The following is a 19,413-nucleotide window of genomic DNA, read 5'->3' on the forward strand; positions in this document are numbered from 1 at the left end:
ATAAGCTTTTCCAAAAATGTTATCATAATAGATCATACTACTTATACTACTAATTTAGAAATACTAGTAAATGCCTAAATTAAATTAGACCACCACCACAATGGATGGTAACCTCTACTATCTCTAAACTCTCAGGTGCCAGTTTTTTTTTTTTTTTTAAGGTACACGTAGCTAGAATGAATGCAGTCTAATACTATAACCCCATCTTCATGACAGTTCATATTCATAATTGAGGCTGGATAAATAACCGAAAACATCCGTTCATATAACAGTATAAAATCAACAGCAACACAAACTGCTGCCTCCAAAATGACCATAAAGTAAACTATAAAAAATTAACATTGTATCTTTCCCTAAGGTAGGTATTTTTGCAAGGCTATTGCAGTGCACTCGCTTTTGCTATGTGTACCTAATGCATACAGTTGTGTGCAACTTTCACACAAAAACTTCACACACACAAATCTCTTGGATTGTCTTACAGGGCAAAAGCACATTTTTACACAACAAACAAAGCACATTTTTTATTTCCAGTGAAAATGGAACTTCAGCTGTCAGTTTCTGGCAATGATAGCAAAATCATTCAGAAAATATTTATCATATGAAGTAAAGTGACATAAAGAAATGCACTGACTTAAAAATCTTGTCTTTGTTACAGGCTGTAATGGAGTTTACAGGAAATAAAGAAAAAATAAAACTAATAATCCTCTGTCATGACATAAAGGCTACCATTTGTTTTGACCGTAGTGTCCTTCATTTACTGTAAGGGTATCAAATCATTTGCAAGGGAAATACAGTGCGTATTTATTTGAATCTAGATGTGCTCATAATGAAGTGAATCAGAATCTGACCTCATTGCGCGGAGAGCCACCTTATATGCCAGGTCTGTGTCATGTGGCAGCAGGGCAGAGAAGAGGTACTTGGCGAAGGTGTGCATGGGTACGCTCTCCCTGTGGATGACTTCACCTAGAGCACTAAACGGACCAGCTGAACAAAGAGGAAGACAAAGTGAACATGTGAATGTCTTAAATGATCACATCTAGAATTTATTTGATGAAGCATAAAAACAATATTAAGAATTTGAGTCAAACTAAGAATCTTGAGGGAAATCAGCGCATTTTACAGGAGCAGACTGTATCCTAGATGCTTTAAGACTAAGTGAAAAAGTGCTGAGGGAAGGCGTTGTTGTTGTACCATCTAGTAGCTGTATGGCCTGTTTCCGAAGAGTTTGAACCAAGAGATCATCCAGCTCCAGTTCTTGAAGTTTTGCAACAATCTGTTCCTCGTTACGGCACACCTAAAAACATATTCATAACATGCATTTTATTCACTGTGATAGTACAGTAAATGTTCAGTTTGATATCAATTAAGGGGGGGTGTTTAATGTCCCGAAGAAGCTAAAAACTTCCACATGCCTTCCCAAACCAGCTTATCATTGTCTGGAGGCGCCATCTTATCAATTTTTTTGGGACATCGTACTGTTTCTAGTGCACTTAGATTAATTTAAGGATTTCATATCAATAGTGTATACACATACAATAAGTTGAGATCCATTAATTATACCTGTTTAATAAGGAGTAAAAACTTTACCGACTTAAGTAAAAAAAACACTTTGAAGTTTAAATACCCTTTTAAGAAGGGATTTTGAGTTTGAGGTAATGAAACATTTATGTTTTTGCTGATTCCCATGGCATTAACAAGTGGCAGGCATATTAAGCACTTTAAAGCAGATTACCATTCACACAAAGAAATGTTCCTTGGATTTATTCTAATTCACAGTGATTTTAAGTACTGTGACATTCTGCTTATTTTTCAGGGGACACAATTATGTGACTTTTTCTCTCCTTTTGCATGGAAAGTACTTCACATAGACGTTTAATTGTAGTGAGTTTCTATCAAGATGATGTTCTCTACAACAGACTATTTCATACCACTTTTTTAATATGCAACAAGCCATAAATGCAGTTCAGTTACCCACTGGCAAGCAGCCTAACATTACTGTATTCTCTTTCAGGAAGATAAAAATCAGCTAGTCAACTCAGAAGTCAGATCATGTTAAAATGTATATATTATTTCGACAAATCATCACGTGGCAGTGTGTATTTCAGAAATATCATACCTTATCCTGAGCATACAGGCCCTCGGGCATTATCCTCTGCTGGCCCATACCCATCAGAGCCACCTCTAAGGCTAGGGTCAGGTATGACTCCCCACCATCAGGACTACCCCACACTGGTACATGGTGGTAGACTGGAGGTCTGGGTTCTCCTTCTGAAGGAGGAAATGAAGTAAGGAAACACAGAACAAACAAACTAGTTACAATGTGCTTTGTCTGGCAGATTAATTCCGCTTCAGTCAGTTAAATATGTTAATGTCAATTACACTGGTGGCACAGGGGTTGAGCCAAACACAGCAGGAAAAAAAGTGATTACAGAATAAGTAGTCTGTTTAATTTAAGCACAATGAAAAATGTCATTTCATACAAGAGAACACTGCAACTATTTGTTCCAAGACCAAATAAAGCAGGTAAATTACCAGCCACATTCATTGCAAGAGAGGCCTAGAAATCTATCCTAATACACTTCTCTCATGCCCATATGTACACCAATGAGCCAAAACATTATGACCACTCACAGATGAAGCAAATAACATTATCTCGTAACAACAAGATAACAAGGTCAGGGATGTATTAGACGGTAAGTGAACAGTCGGTTCTCGTAGACGGCGTGTTGGATGTGGGAGAAATGGGCAGATGTAAAGTCCTGAGCGACTTTGACAAGGGCCAAATCGTTATGGCCAGATGACTGGGTCAGACCATCTCCGAAATGGCAAGGCTTCTGGGGTGCTCCCAGTAAGCAGTAGTGAGCAATTACTGACCATGAATGCATCCCTTACTAGCTTAGCTTCACCAGTGTTGCGAGATTTGACTGACATAAACTAGCCCAAAGCAGAGCTTCGAACCCGCCCACTCATCAAAAAAGTAGCCCAACTGTTGTTGTTGGGGTTTTTTTTTGTTTTTTTTGTTTTTTACATAAAACTGGTGTTTGGAAGGAGATTCAAAGCCTTCTTGGGAAGTTATCTACCTAAATATAAGTACAAGATTAAAAATAAAACGTTATGTCCCAGCATCTTCCACTCTTCTGTGTTCTTAGTATAAAGCAGGTGAAACCAAAATCACAGTTACAAAAAAGAAATGTTGATCACTATGAAATCTTTTGGATGTTACACCAACCTTTAAAAATTTTCACTTACGTTAACAGACAAAAGCTTGTTCAAGTCAACCGACTAATAAGCCGAATAGGAAAAAAAATTAATTAAGATGGACGAGCTAGTGGCCCTGTTGAGAGTCGGGATGGGGGGCGGGGATGGCATCCCAAATGATGGGCACACAGCACAGAGAGGGCTGATACAGAGACAGACCACAGTCCAACGGCCCACTGATGCGGTGGCCCACCAGGATTTGTCCTGGTATGCAAGCGATTCTGCTCCTCTGCTCTTTTCTAAACACATGTAGGGCTGATCTTTATAACAACCTCATGAAGTTATGACGTAAAGCTCTTTTTGTGTTCCTGGATAAGCAGGGCGTTGCTTCTTCTGCAACAATGAAGTTAAAAGGACCATGGCCTTGTGTGATGATCTGCGGGGAGGGGTTTCTCTCCTGCCTCTGTGCGTGGCTGCTCATCTCTCTCGCTCTCTGTTTGGACACTCAGATTTATTTACTCATTAATCGAAGGGGCTGGAACATCGTTCTGGATTGTTCCAGCGCGCTTTAATCCCTGGTACAATGACATTGGATTTTTTGTCCTGTTTCTTACAGAAGGGTTCACTTCACAACCAGTTACGATGGTTGGAATGATTACATCAAAAAGTCTTTTAATGCACTATTGCATTAGCACTGTATTAAGATTTACTTGAAAAATCCAAACCAATCATTTAATGAAGAATGGAGTTAGCCTGTCCTAAATGAAACTAAAATTATCCGGCAAAATTAAACTTTTGCACATGGGGAGTGATTAAAGCTAAATGTAACATAATATAAATGGGGATACATGGTAGACTGTATTCACAAATCTATGTATTCACAAGATGGCTGCTAACCCTACACCAGCGCTTGACAACTATAACTGAGAACAGATGCCACGAGAGTCTCAGCTGTTGACTGGTGCCCATTTGTTCTCTGTCTGTCCACCACCCCATCATTCTGTTTAAATCCCCTCTGAGCAACAGATCCCCTCAATCCTGTTTCTTGCAGTATGTGTGTAAGTGTGTGTGTGTAGAAATCTAGGGAAAAGTGGAAACTGGTTTTGAACACTTAACCCCAGCGCTAAATCTTTTTTTTTTTGGGTCCATCGGCTGTTGATAGATTGGTTGATTTGAAAAGATAAGAAAGAAAAGTGCATTTTGATTGGCTGACACATAGTCTGGGTCCGCCCCCCTTTTGACAGATGTTCCCAGCTGTCTTCCAGAGGGAAATAAAGCATGGTGACCGGGCTATACACACACACAAAATAATTATACCACTCTACTCAAATTCCTAAAACAACAAAAGACAATCATTCACTCTCTCTCACACACACAAACACACACACACACACACACACACACACACACACACACACAATGAGTGTGCCAGTGGTCATTGCATTGTTTGACAATAGTGACAATAGTTCCCTGTAGCCTGGTAACAATGGCAAAACCCAACCCCTATTCTGCTTTGTTGCATTGGCCACTGATGCAAAAAAAAAAAAAAAAAAAAAAAGGCCCTGGGCAGGGAAAGAAATGCAAATGGTGATGGATTCTATACATACCACACACAAACACACACACACACACACACACACACACACACACACACACACACACACACACACACACACACGCACACACACACACACAAACACACAGACACACACAGAAGAGTGTGGTCTAAATGAGCGGGGTGTTCCAGCCCAATCCATTCATGCTCTGCTACTTTACGGCTGTCTGCTGCACAATAGCGCCTGGTCCTCATATAAGAACATGGAGTCTGTTGTCTAATGAGTCACTGCTGGTGAGCCTGATCACCTCTGCTCAGAATTGCACTGCATCAGCTGGTGAAGTGTGCCAGGAATTATACCTTGTGCTTGCCAAATAAGCTCTCTGACGAATGTATTGTTGCAAGGAGACTGGCAGGAGTTTCATGGTTGACAATGTATTTGCTGAGGTAAATACTAAGGCTTTAGCTTATTTTATAGGTTTAGTCGACGGTATTGTAGCTTAGAACCACGTCAGTGGCAGCGCAACAGACTGAACAGTTGACACTGGCAGGATGAATTATTTGATCTTAATATGCATAAAATTATTATTTTCATAATTGATTACTTTTTTGGTAAATAGATTAAATATTTAGTATATAAAATGTCTGAAAATTTTCCCAGAGCTCAAAGTGACAAATAGCTTGCTCTGTGTGTTCAGTCCAAACAATGATATGAAACACAAAAAGCAAAGAATCCTCACATTTGAGACACTAGACAGCCAATGTTTAGAGTTGTTGATTCAAGACCAAAGACTTGCAAAGCTAATGATATTTCCATTAGCCTCAGCTTCGTGTTAAGTGCAAATTAGCAATTGTGAGAATGCTAACATGCTAAATTGGGATGGCAAATATGGTAAACAACGTAAATATTAGCATTATACCTAAACATCAGCATGTTGGTATTGTCATAGTAAGCGTGTAGCACAACATTGGCACTTAGCTCAAAGCACTGCTGTGCGTAAGTACAGCCTAACAGAACTGCTAGCATGGATAAATGCTCCTAGTCTTGTCGACTAATAAATTATTTAAACTGCTAGTTGATTATCAGAATTGCTGGCCATTCATTTTATTATATGACTACTGATTTAATAATACTATGTATTAGTTTACCAAAAAAGTACTTGTAGTACCAGTAATTTGACATCTGAATATTTTTCTGTGAACACTTCAAAATCCTCTCAATCTTGCTACCTCTAATGCTCATTTCCCATCTCTACCATAAATGAATATTGTCAGGTTGTTGCAGCTCTGACCAGCACGCTTTTTCTACTGGCTGCTTATAATGTAGGCGACATAAGAGTTGAAGCTGATTCCCAGCTTCGCTCACCTTGTCACCATGGTGAATAGCAGTGGCAAAGTGCCAATCATTAAAAGGTTAAATATAAAGAACTAATAGAAAGCTACGCTATACATTTTAGTGACTCAGTTTTTGAGCTTGTAAAGAACAAAGACAACTCACAAGGTGATTCAAGACACCAACTACTTTCCATGCCTGAAACTCAACTCATGACAGTCCTTTAGAAATATTCTGTTGAAACCAGAAACCCATTATAAAAGTAGTAAGTTTTTTTGGTGTAACTGAAATAATGATATTTCACAGGATTCACTCTGCAGAAAGTCTACAAGCAAAAGAAACTAAAATAAAAAAAATAAAATAAAGGCTTTTTGTCTTTTTGAACCTTAATGATAGCCTCCTTGGTTCTTAAAATAAGTCTTTGTGTTTGTCAGATTTTGGAACAGAGTTATGATGTTTTCTCAAAATAATTCCCTATTAAAAAGGAAAAAAAGCATTATGTCTTTGTTTTTTTACCTCCGGTGTCCATGTTGTTGTCTTCATCCACACGGCAGGTTTCGGTGAGCGTGGTGAACAGACAGCCAATTGGGTCTAAGGGATGACCCACCCAGCCTTCCAGGTTGGTGGTGGAGGTAACACCCCTCTGGAGAAGCTCTGACAGAGGAAGAGAGGGGAGAAGTAAGACCACTGTAAGATGACTTGCCAAGGTAGTACATCGCTCCGGAAAACAAACCCATCACAATGTGTGTGTGTGTTTTACCTTTCTTTTGGTGTTTGTAGATGTCCATCTGTCTCTGCTGTTGAAGCCGGAGCGTGTTGATGATGGCAACGGCCAATCGCAGGGCTTCCCTGGAGTAACCATGGGAACGCAGGGCGTCAACGCGGGCGCATGCTGTTGGGACGTGGTCTGTGTGGTCGAAAGGGGAAAAAGGTAGGGTCAGGACAGCTTCTCACACACACACACACACACACACACACACACACACACAAACACAGAAATCCACAGAGACACACACACACACGCACACACACACACACACACACACACACACACACAGAAATCCACAGAGACACCCACGCGCACACACACACACACACACACAGAAATCCACAGAGACACCCACGCACACACACACACACACACACACACACACACACACACACACACACACACACACACACACACACACACACACACGCACAGACATACAGAGACCCACGCACAGTGCAGTCTCAGCAAAACGCCAGTGTGTGTCTGATAGCCAGCTTAAGTTGCAAAATCTGACAGATCTTAGCTGGAAGCTGTTTACTGCAGATACTGACCTCAATATCAGCAGAATTACTGTTTGTGTGTGTGTGTGTGTGTTTGTTGCGTTAGCTTTCAGTGGAAGTTTTTCTATAATCTAGTAGCACCGCAAGTGTGTGGGTATTGCTCTTGTCTGTACCCTGTTTGTAGCCTGAATAAATACATTATTATTAATTATTATAAATTTATTATTTGACAAATTAAATCAAAATTGATGTGTGTACTTACACATTGCAGAGGGCAAATGCGGCCATAGGTAAATACAATAAATACATTTTGCTGGAAATGAGTAATGAATGGAGTTTACCCAGCCAGAGTGGCAGCCCCTGTGGGTTGAAAAGCAGGCTCTCTCCCTCTCTCTGGTAGGATGGAGACATGTAGTAGTCGCTGCTGATGATCCTCTGGAGGTGGCTGTCCTGCCAGTGGAGGTCACAGGCCTCAATGGCCCGGCTGAACACTGTCCTCCTTGGCCTGGACAGAGAGTCTGCAAAAGGCAAAACACACACACACACACACACACACACACACACACACACAAAAACACGATTAGTGATAATGTCATGTTGTCCTATCTTATCTATCCAGGAGCCACAGCGTTCAAGTTAAGATTATTTCCGGTGTGTATTTATGTTTTGATTACTAAGTACACGTGTGTGTGTGTGTGTGTGTTTTCGTTACCCTGTGCGAGGTTGCTCTGCGGCAGAGCATTGGTGATGTTCGGAAGCTCGCTGCCGTAGTTGCCATCCTCTAGTGGGCAGACGTCCATGTCCCCCCACTTCTTTAGCTGCTTCAACCAGCCGCTCTTCTCCTCACTTTTACAGTGGGGGTTTAGCACCACACACACCCACAATGCACCTGGGGAAATGATGGCAGACAGAGGTCAGGGCATAAAGGATACAGAGCTTTTCAAGTGCTGAGAGAAGTGACCAGGACCTGGAGAGCCATGGTGAGAACTGACTGAATTCTCTAAATGCTACAAAGAAGGCTCTTCTTTGCTTTCCTTTCTTCTTCCTCCAGCCTTGGAAACATACGACCTTTATGAATCATTCTTTATAAAGGAAAGGAAATATCATCATTCTACAATTTCTTGCTCCAACAAGAGAAACCTCACAATGCTAGTATTTTTGACCAAAGGATTTCCCTCTGTACTTAAAGGGAATAAAGGTTTTCACCTCATTACACACTTCGAATCGAATCCTTTAGGAATTTTTGCATGGAATTACCGTTTTTTTCCGGACTCCCTGAAATTTATAAAAACTAAATTTGAACCTTGAATTTTATACATGTACAGTTTTGTCAAGTCAAGTGGCAATATGCTGCTCTTTTTTTTTTTCTTCTAAAACTGCACTCAAAACTACCACAACCATGCCATTAAATCTAGCGTAAAATCTCAATGTTTCACAAAATCATACATTCAAGCAGTTTCCCTTTGCCTTTTACAAAGGCCAGAGTTGTTACATTTAATAAATCAAAATAATATTTGAAATACCAGCTGGCAGCTTGGTGGCCTTCTCTGCTACCTTACTGCACTCACCTCACCTGTTCTACAGAAAGCTCAAGCTGGGTCAACTTGCCAGACGTCCGCATCTGAGAGGAATTATCAGGCAACAAACACTGACTGGCTGTTATTTCTGTCTGTGTCTGTGTCATGATCTCCCTCGCTCACCCAGGAAGTGTTCTTATTGACCTCTTAAATGCTGAGATTGATTGCAGAGAAGCTGAGCAGCCGTATTGATCGGCAGCCCTTTATTGTTCACTCAGTGCAGGGAGAGGAGCGGAGAGGAGAGGCGAGGCTCGAGCAGGAGGAGAAGCTACAGACTGGATGACCTAATGGCGTACTGACTGGATAAGTGTTTACCTGACAAGGTGACTAGACTTTTGTCTCAGTGACTGACAGACTCGACATTTCTGTTGGCCTGGCTGTAAGACCTGCACTGACTGACAAAAAAACTGAAACTGATTGGCCAAGGTGGAAAAATCCTTAAAAATGAGTCTTTCTGGTTGTGTGGTTCTGTTTTTTGCAGGACAATTCTCTGACTTTGTTTACCCAGTTCATCCCACAGCTGCCGACACTTGTCCGTCATGCCCGTGCCCTGCTGTCTCCATAGCGACAGACGAGGGTCCGCCATAAACTGCTCCGTTATGAGCGTCAGCATTCGGGCGCCGTTGGAGTCTCGCATTCGTAGCATCTCCCGCACCTGGAGAGTACAGGTTTAGTCACTGTATGTAATCCATAACAGTTTGCTCTTCCCTCTGGTACTGATGTGCGTCGTTGCTCAGCAGAATGTATTTCAGGAGAGAAAAAACACTTTGAAACTGTGTGTGACTGTATACGAGATGCACTGAAGATACAGTCAGCCAAATCATCTCCTGAGGTTAAACATAAACATAGAGACTCAACTAGGAAGCAAATCAAAAGCCAAGGGGAGGCAGGCAGCTCTGGCTGGAGCATACATGAGAGATAAGAATGTGTCCAAAATCAATGGAAACGATATAGCATGATCTCTGGCAACACACACACAACACACAAATCATCTAGTATACTTAAGGTTCAAAAGTTGACTCTAAGATGTTATAAAACTGACTGAACGCCAGTTAAAACTAAGCGAGGTAAGACTTATCAGAATATAAGTCAAGTTAAGTGGGCTTGTTTCACACAGACAAAGAGCACTGAGAAAGTGCATTTATGAAGATGTTCTCAGGGCCTGCAAGTGCGCTTTTTTGTTGTGCCATTTTCCCTGCGGGAAACCATACTTTAACGTACATGGAGACAAGAAGTTCATTGCAGAATGGACACAAAAGGGCACGGTCAACTGTGAATCATTTATTCTCTGGCAGTACAGAATAAGGGGTAGAATAGGAAGTAAGAAAGACGTAGGAAGAAATTCTGACTCAACTGTATATTGGGGCAAAATGTTGTAAAATTTAACACGAGGATCAGTTTAAATCATTATAAAAACTACTACTCAGCCTGTGAAAATAGGTGCACATTGTCTTCTGTGGCTTTTAAAAGATTTTGTTACACTTTATAAGATTGTTATTTTTACTTTCATTTTGGCTTCTTTTTTTTTTTTCCAACAGAAAGCCTGCGTTATCTACTCCAGGTGTTTGGGGGGGGCTGAATTTATCAGGTCGGTAAGGGTCTAATGAAAGACACCATTGCGTTCATTTGGAGTTTGACCAATAACTCTGGACTACAAGTTAGGATCTATCAGCCTCGGAGCAGTGAGAGTGAAGCAAAATAGTAAAACTGTGCTTTGTAGAACCAAAAGAATGAGTTGAAAGATGCGAAAATGCACCATAGAGTCGAGGGGAACTGCAGAGTTTGTGATAATCCCCCGTGGGGTCTTCAATGTGAGCAACCGCTTTCACATTTGAACCTCATTAGAACCATAGCTATTATAGGAATAAGCATTAGAGCTGCTTTAATTTGGACTGGAGTAGAGCTCAAAGCATTTCTTGTGATAACTTTTTAGGATTCTCCCTAAAATAATATTCTGTTGAATTAAGGAATCCCATATAAAATGGTATAGCTTTGTTTTTCAATTGTAAGAGTTTTATGTTTATCCTAGACACAAATGGTACATTTTAATGTAGTTTCAAAATGATCACTGGTGTGGCTACTGTTGAGAAAAACATTCATTTGGGGATTACCTCTAAATTGTGTTATTTTAGATTTTGGTTTCTTGACATTTATTATAATTTTTACAAATGAATCAATCAAAGCTTATGATGAAGCAGAGGCAGGAAGTAGTGATATGTACCTTAGCGAACATGGAGTTGAGCTGCTTGCCAGAGCCATAGTATCCCCCCTGGGATAGAAACTGTTTGACCTGCTCCCTGACTTGATCCTCGTCCAGATGCCAGCAGTTGTCATCATCAATGCTGGCGCCTGCAGTCGGGTCTGGAGCACCTGGGAATACACAAACACACACGCAACGCACTTAATGACAGGCACACACAACACTACACTGATAAAAAGATATACAGACAGCAATGCATGTAAGACTGAACCGAACTGAAGACAGGAGCACAATTTCAATCTAACATTAACATCCTTCTCACACCATCAAAACTGGTGTAAACACAGTTTAGTCTGTGTATTCACTCAGTCACTCCATTCCTTCCTGTCCTCAATTCGTATCCAAAGAAAAAAATAAACAGATGGTGACAATGGGAAATGGAGATTACTTTTGGACAGCCTCATTCACAAAAAAATAGGTTTCCTTTGCTCGATACTGACATTTCATCCAAGATTTAATCCTTTATTGCTGAAGGATAGTTAGCAATACCATTCTGAAAACAAAACAACAAAAGGAATCTGTAGTTCTGAATTCATTTAAATCAGTGCTGATTCTCACTGCTGTCATTCCTGTTTGTTTTAACATTTAACTTAAAGTGCACCTACGTGACACTTAAGCTGCTCTTTTTAGGCTAATCATTCACTGTGGGAAAATAAGGCCAACTTTATTTTTCTTCTGTTCTGTACTGAGTGGTTGTGTCTGAGTAATACTACACGGAAATGTAGATATGCTCTAAAGGGTGAAGCTGCTTTGAACTAGCAGGAAGTGAGCTGAGGAAAGCCCAGAGATGTGTTTCCAACTGGCCTGGGAGTATGCTGCAGCAAACAGCAAAATTCCTCCATCAAAGACAGCCTCGCTCCTGGGTGGACTGAACTTCAACCCCCATGATCCCCCTTGTCAAACACAGAGAGGAAGCACAGCGCGGGGCTTCCTGGACAGGAGAGCTGGAGAATGTCAACATTTAGCGAGGACGATGAAATAAATTAAGAGTTTTGTTTGGTGAAAGGATGTGTGTCGTTTTGTCGTTTCCCTGATGCATGTCTGGTGTGGTTCTCTTCCTCTTTTTCATCTCAATATTTTCTCCAGGCCTTTCATCTTTCCACTCCTTTCCGTCTCCTCTCTCCCATTTTCCTAAGTGCCATCCCTCCTGTCTCTTCTTCTGTGTCCCCTTCCTTTCCACAAATCTCCTTCTACCTTCTGCTGCATCCGTTTCGTCATTCAATTTCTTTTTCTTTGCTTTCCTCAACATACCCCTGCCACTGGAAGAAGGTACTGACTGGAGAGTTGGAACTACGAAATCAAACGAGCAATTTGAAGCCTGGTTTGCTGCTTCGCCGGAGTAATCAGGCGCTCTGATGTATGACAGCCTGTAGACTAGCATGCGGCATGTTTTAAGTCTGGAAGCTTTTAAGTCTGGCCTGTTGCTGTGAAGATACCAGCGCAGAGGGATGGACAGCATCTCCACAGAGCAAGAACTTTTCAAGAATTAGGAAAAACCTCTGTACTTTCCTATTGACTGCTCTGCATTTATGACATTAAAAAAAAGAACCGTGCTTTTTTTACTTGAAACCAAACAAAACATGGACCGAACATGTTGGCACAAAATTTCCCCTCTCACCATGGACCTGGTTGATCTCAGAGTTGGAGGAGAGGATTTCATCAGCCAGTTTCTGAGCAGTGGGCAGCACCTCAGTGTGGTGGGCTGTTATCAGATACTGGACCAGCTTCTGCAGCTGGTCTCTGTTCATCTGGAACAACGTCTCTGAGATGGGCAGCCGCAGCTTCACCTGCATTAGACACACACATGTAAATGACATGTGAACTTTCATTACTGTCAAGGTGTGAGCCTATGACTTAGTTTGCATAGCAGCAACTATTGCTTGGAAACTTCTAATCTGGGATAGGCTTTTGGTCTCACATTCTTTTAAAACACACAAATGCAAATACATCTAATTAAGTTATCTCCTTAATTAGGAACTCTAAGACCAAACCGAACTTTATTAACCCTTTAAACCCTTGAAAGCTGTATTTGTTCAGGTTTCATTTCCTTTATTTACAGACTCATATCACAGTTACTGCTTGTCTTAGGTAGGCATGCTACAAATTGTTATTTTTAGCATTATTTAGGCTACAGAAATGCCAGCATTTGGTGTGAGAGTGGCGCTATATGTGATCTAAGATCATTTCAATAAAAAAAGCCTTAATGCAATATGAAATTCTTAGGATCTTTTGCCTGTATGCTAATGTGTTTTTTAACACCACAAATGTCTGTATATGAAGGGATAGACGAGTGTTTCAGAGTTATAAGAACCACATTAATAAGGCATTCCATGTCTTAATAATTCTATGCTTTAGTAAGATTTAAAAAATGTATAGCGTAAAATAAAGAAATAAATATAGGAATTTTGTCACTCTATTTTATATTAGTTGAATTTAGCATGTACAAGTTTGAGTTTTAGCGACATAGTTCGCATTGTACTTTGGATGAGGAAAATGATGAAGTTAGATAAAACTATATAGTAGAAATATTACATTTTGGCATATCCGTTTCATTAGCCATTAGCAGTCCCACTTTGCGCTGCAACCATAAAAGTACAGACACCAAACTCTGGATTATTTTTTTTACTCCAGTAAAATAAGCATTGACTTATTTACACAACTTTTACTTGCTATTTATGGATGTTTATCCTCAATGGATGTTGGAAAGAGTGAGTTGCTGATTCCAGCATGAATATGAGTGTGTCTTTTCTGGTATGACTAAGTTATTAGATTACATACTATATGTTGTGATTATTACCTGTTCAGGCTTGCGAATCCGGTAAAGGGAGAGCGCCACCACATGCGCGCAATAAAAAATGTCCCGGTTCCCACAGCCACAGGTGACTGAAGTGATTTTGCAGCGGTCAAAGCTGATGGCCACCTTGTGGGTGACCTCTGGCTCTGACGATGTGGTGGGTTCAGTTACTGTGCCACTGAGGTGAAACCCTGCGAAGACACAAGAAAGAGGAGGGGAAGAGTGAGCTTTTATTGGCGTCAACATTCACTGGGATGGAAGTGAAATTAAAAATGTGTAACATGCACATTTGACTATCTTGACTGACATTTTAATAAGAATAGGAATTTTTTTTTCCAGCAGTGAGTGAAATGCAATGAAACCAGGACCAAGACTTTCCACAGGCATTAATGGCAACAGTATGAAATCAATAACATTTTTCAACTCCTTTGTTTTAGCTTCTACCTAGATCTCATGCATGGACTACCACGTATAAAAGCAACATAAGAGAAGAAGAGAAGGAGCATCTGTGGTAATTTGAGCTTCTAAAAACAAACAGTGAACCTTCAGTACAAAACACACATCTTAATAAGATGTCTCCACCAGGGCACTGTGCCATCTGATACTCTCTCCACCTCTCTCTTTATGTCGCCACGCATTCATGTGTGCGCATTGAAAAAGAACTTGCTATGGTGTGACCATTTCCTGCCCACACGCACTATCCACTCTGCCAGTATTGTAGGGGTAGTTGATTAAATATATGAACTTTAATTCTGCTTTGCATAGTTAACCTTTACAGCCCTCATAAACCAGGTAGACTATTTGCTGTTGGCCACTGTTTGGCTGTTGCTGAGCGTATGTGGCTGACCATTGTTTGTACTTTATGCGGTACATCAGGCATCGTTGGCTCTAGCTGGCCCTTACAAGCAGCCATTTGGCTGATTTGGCATGTCGAATTTGCTGGATGGATTCTGACCACTGACTATTGAGTCATTATTCACTTTCATGCATATACATGTCGGCCATCAGCAGTCAAACAGCTGTAGTCTTTGCAATGAGATCAACAGCAACTTTTTTCAGAGGATAGAAACTGACTGAATCAGCATTTGATGGTGCTATTCTAGCACTTTAAAAAGACTTCAGTGAACAAGATGATCCAATCCAATCTGGGTGACGTACCGAGAAAGTCATATGAATTTCTTCTCAAAGACTCGTTCCATAAACACGTTCCTTCCAATGGATCTCATGAAGAAATTACAGAGCTATTTAAAAAGGTATTGCACCCTTTTTCGAGGCTTAGCTAAAATGATATCGAACACCAGGTGGGCATCAAGCTGTGGATCTACATAAAGCATCATAAGAGGGAGGAAAAAAAATCTCTGCTATAGAACACCTAAAGGCTCTGTTCTAAGTCCTCTCCTATTTTGTATCTACGGTAGTAGTTGATATTATTGGCACCTCTGAATTTTTCAAGTACAGTATTTAGAAATAAATGCAAATTAACCAATGTTTTATAATCAAAATATTCTAATAAAATGTCCAAAGTTACTGAAAAAGAGAAAATTAAAAAAACTTGCATAATAGTGAAATAATACAAACACAAAATGCACCCAGGACACAATTATTGGCACACTTCACTAATATTTGGTTGCAGAACCGCTGCAAAAATGGCAGCCTCTAAATATTTCTTGTAGCCATCTAGAAGCTTCTTGCACCTGTCTGCCGGTACTTTCTGCGTTCAAGCTCTTTTAAGTTTGCAGGAGTCCTTTCTACAATGGCAGATTTCAGCTCTCTCCAAAGGTCTTCAGTAAGATTTAGGTCAGGGCTCATTGCTGGCCAGTTTACAACAGTCTATCTTTTCCTTTTCAACCATTCCTTTGTGCTGCTGGATGTTTGCGTTGGGTCGTTGTCCTTTGAGAGATCCAAGACCTTCACCTCAAACCTAGTTTCCTGACACTGGGTGACACATTTTGTTCTCATTTTGCCTTGGTAATCTTCTGATTTCATAATTCCTTTGATACATTCAGTGCTTTCAGTACCAGAGGCAGCAAAGCAGCCCTACAGCACAAAAGAACCTCCGATATGTTTTATTGTAGGTAGGGTGATCTTTTCCTTATCAGCTTAATTTTGTCACCTATAAACAAACTGATGCTCTGCGTTCCCAAAGAGCTCTACTTTGGTCTCATCTGTCCATAGAACATTATCCCAGAAAGACTGTTGCTTATCTATGAAAGTTTTGCAAAATTTTGTCTTTCCTTTTTGTGCCTTTCAGTAGTGGTGTCCTCCTTGGCCATCGCCCATGGAGCCCCTACTCGGTTTATTGTGTTGTGTATGATATGGGCTGAAACCACCACTCCAGATTGCTCCAGGTTAGTCTTGCATGTTGTTTTTTTTCCCGCAATCCACATCAGCCTTCCCAGACTTCTCTCAATGAGTTTCTTCTTAGCGCCACATCCTTGAAGTGACTTAACGGTTTTATGACTGTGAAACTTCTTGATAACATTACGAAACAGGGATTTCAGGATATTTGGCGTCTGCCCTGTAGCCTTTGGAATTGTTATGTTTTCTGATAATAGAATTTCTGAGGCTCTCAGACAGCTTTTGTCTTCACCAGTGTGAGGAAGAAACTGGAAAATATCAGCCCCTTTTTATGCAGTAAAACCGTTGGCTTCATTGGCTACTTCAGTTCATGTGAACACTGAAGGTTAAGCACCAGTGAGTCTTATGTTTTTTTATTTTCTTTGAGGAACTAATCCAAATTTTTAAAATCGACAGGGCGTCAATAAATGTGTCAAGTGTACATTTTATGTCTGTCTTTTTTATTTCACTTTAAGGAAGAAAAGTAAGGTAAAGTAAAGGTGGAACAAAAAGCAGGGTGAGCAAAAGAATAGTGAGCAGACAGGGGATAAAGGGGACGATATATGAGGAGAAATGTGAGAGGAGAACAGAGAATAGAGGAGGGAAGAATGTATCTGGTCTGTCCTGTCATCTCACACTGACAGGTCAATTATTTATGAGGTGAGGTGTGTGTGTGTACACATTGGATTACTGTATCTCACCAAACCATAGAAACCCACTGCTGCTTTCACAGCTAGAAAGACAGGAGAGAGAGAGAGAAACATAAAGGAAGGACGAGCAAGCAAACTGGAAAGCTTGGCTATTCTGGGCATGGGCTGAAAAAAAAGGAACATGTGTAAAGTTCTGACAAACTAAGAAACACCAAGGCAAACACACATTCACAGACATGAACAATTAAATTCTGGAATATGGGCCAGCATGGTAGAGCAGCCTAATAAGCGCATGTTAAACCATCTCCCTGGCAAAATCCCACAATAGGTTTTTCCAAACCAAATGTTGTAAACACACACACACACACACACACACACACACACACACACACACACACACACACACACACACACACACACACACACACACACACACACACACACACACACACACACACACACAGAAACTGAGAGCCAATGAACTGGAAACTGCTTTCACTACAACAAAATACGATGAAAAACTTCAGGAGAGTCGAGGAGCTAACTAACGTCCATGTGAAGGGTTGAAAAGGACTGAATCACACCGCTGAACGTACAGATTGTCACATGAACTGACCAAAGTACGTTGTAAACCAAGACCAAACTTGTCAGCTCACCACATCCAGCATCCCAACCGCCCACTTTTTTCGAACAACATCTCTACCTACCTCCCGGAATACTGACATGCAACTATAAAAACAATGACCTACAGATACAACAACTAAGACTGCATTCAGCCAAAAACAGCCTTGAGAAAGAGCATAGGTTCCTGTAAGTGTGCTGTTACATGTACAGGTAAGAAGAGAAAATATGATCAAGAAATTCCAGTTTTGATAATAATTTGTACACCTCATTGTGTAAAAGCTCGTTCTTATTATTTTTATGAACGTAACATCAGGCCAAAGATGGCTGTAGTGCTAAAAAGTCTGACCTGCTGTGACTTCATAAATGTAGCTGATAGTGGACACACTGAATTCTGATGATGAAATTGTATTTGATGTGTGTCAAGTCATTGTCAATACAAGATTTACTTAATAAAGTTGGTAATGGCGCCAACACCTGATACTAAGTTATTTTCACAACAGTCATTTTAAACTTTGTCTCAAAAATAAACAGAAACGGAATTATGCCATTCATGTTACTAAGTATCCTGTCTCCTGCCTGTACGATCTTGCCAGTATAAACTGCTGTGCAATGTCTTGGTGTCATGGACTTGCTAGATCATATTTCATTTTCTTACTAGTACCTGTAACAAATCTGTTCCAAAGCATCCCCCTGCAGTTTTTCGTCTGGATGTGGCCAAACCATCTGAACCAACAACCATCAAAAGCAACATGAACGCTGATCTACTGATTTACTGACCAACTGACCTAGCTGGCTTCATGCCAACCAACACAACTTGTTAACATGTAAACTTGCAACATACCTACACATGTCTACTGAACAGCCTCACAGATAATACTGTGAACTAACCAACATATCGATCAATTTCCAAAAGAGACTGACTGACCAGCACAAACTGTCCACTGAGCCAAACAGGGCATCTGACTATGACAGGAAGGATGAGCGTGACACGGAGAGAGAACAGACTGCAGAGGGAGAAAGAGAGGCTAATACATCTGCCAGTGATAGACATAAAGAGTCCTCCAAATTGTTGAAATCTCTCCCTCCCACTGAGTCCGCCTGTGCAACCAATCTTTGTGTCTTGCAGCGCATGGTAATATCATAAATGTCAGAAAAAAGGCTTTCCATTCCTTCCCCCTGTCTCTATAATGGATATACCTGTAGAGCCAATTTGCACTAACCACAGTTTAGCGTAAAGGAGTTCTAATTTGATCTTCCAGTGGTGAAATCATCGTAGCAGAAGGCAAATGTCGGGGGGGGGTGCATTTCTTAAAAGCATCGGGGGAACATTTTAGAGCTATCTTCCCTCTAGGCTGTCTAAATAATGTCTTGTCAGTCATCAGTCATCACTGCACTTGTCTCCTGAAATCCAGTCTAGCATTTCAGATGAGTGTAGAAGTTTTGATGGCAGATGATATTCAGCATTCAATCTTTCCCACAGCTGGGAGTGCTGCTTTCCCTTTTTCTCTTGGCTTCAAACCTAGCCCCCCCTTCTCTCTCCGTCTGTGTCTGTTAGGTTAAAGTCTATTGTTGCTTAGGCCACAGGGATGAATGTGACGGTGACACTGCTGCTCTTTTCACTTTCAATCAAGTCTAAAATGGCTCAGACACAGTTCACAGTCCGTCTGTCTGGCACCCCTCCCCTCTATCCTTGCCAGTTTCACACATAAAACCTGCAGCGATGCTTGGTTTAATTATCTGGTTAACAGTTTTTGGCTCTTCCCATGCAACATGGCAGTTCCTAACAGAGACATAGTGTCTAGCTCATGACACT

At 40.8% G+C, this 19,413-nt stretch overlaps 1 protein-coding gene across 2 annotated transcripts in view; it reads right to left on the reverse strand.

The window, feature by feature from the left end:
* zswim5 (zinc finger, SWIM-type containing 5) overlaps positions 1 to 19,413 on the reverse strand; it is a 73,021-nt gene that overhangs the window by 7,584 nt on the left and 46,024 nt on the right. For both annotated transcript variants that reach the window (XM_040143676.1, XM_040143675.1), the window contains exons 2-12: positions 13,993 to 14,180; positions 12,814 to 12,982; positions 11,157 to 11,305; positions 9,440 to 9,590; positions 8,071 to 8,247; positions 7,700 to 7,876; positions 6,847 to 6,993; positions 6,603 to 6,740; positions 2,117 to 2,268; positions 1,192 to 1,294; positions 849 to 984 (exon numbers count right to left, since the gene is read on the reverse strand). In XM_040143676.1, coding sequence (XP_039999610.1) covers positions 849 to 984; positions 1,192 to 1,294; positions 2,117 to 2,268; positions 6,603 to 6,740; positions 6,847 to 6,993; positions 7,700 to 7,876; positions 8,071 to 8,247; positions 9,440 to 9,590; positions 11,157 to 11,305; positions 12,814 to 12,982; positions 13,993 to 14,180 — 1,687 coding nt within the window. The remainder of the gene's footprint in view (positions 1 to 848; positions 985 to 1,191; positions 1,295 to 2,116; positions 2,269 to 6,602; positions 6,741 to 6,846; positions 6,994 to 7,699; positions 7,877 to 8,070; positions 8,248 to 9,439; positions 9,591 to 11,156; positions 11,306 to 12,813; positions 12,983 to 13,992; positions 14,181 to 19,413) is intronic.

Source organism: Xiphias gladius, chromosome 14, assembly GCF_016859285.1.
Source record: "Xiphias gladius isolate SHS-SW01 ecotype Sanya breed wild chromosome 14, ASM1685928v1, whole genome shotgun sequence".
Classification (NCBI taxonomy): Eukaryota; Metazoa; Chordata; class Actinopteri; order Istiophoriformes; family Xiphiidae; genus Xiphias; species Xiphias gladius.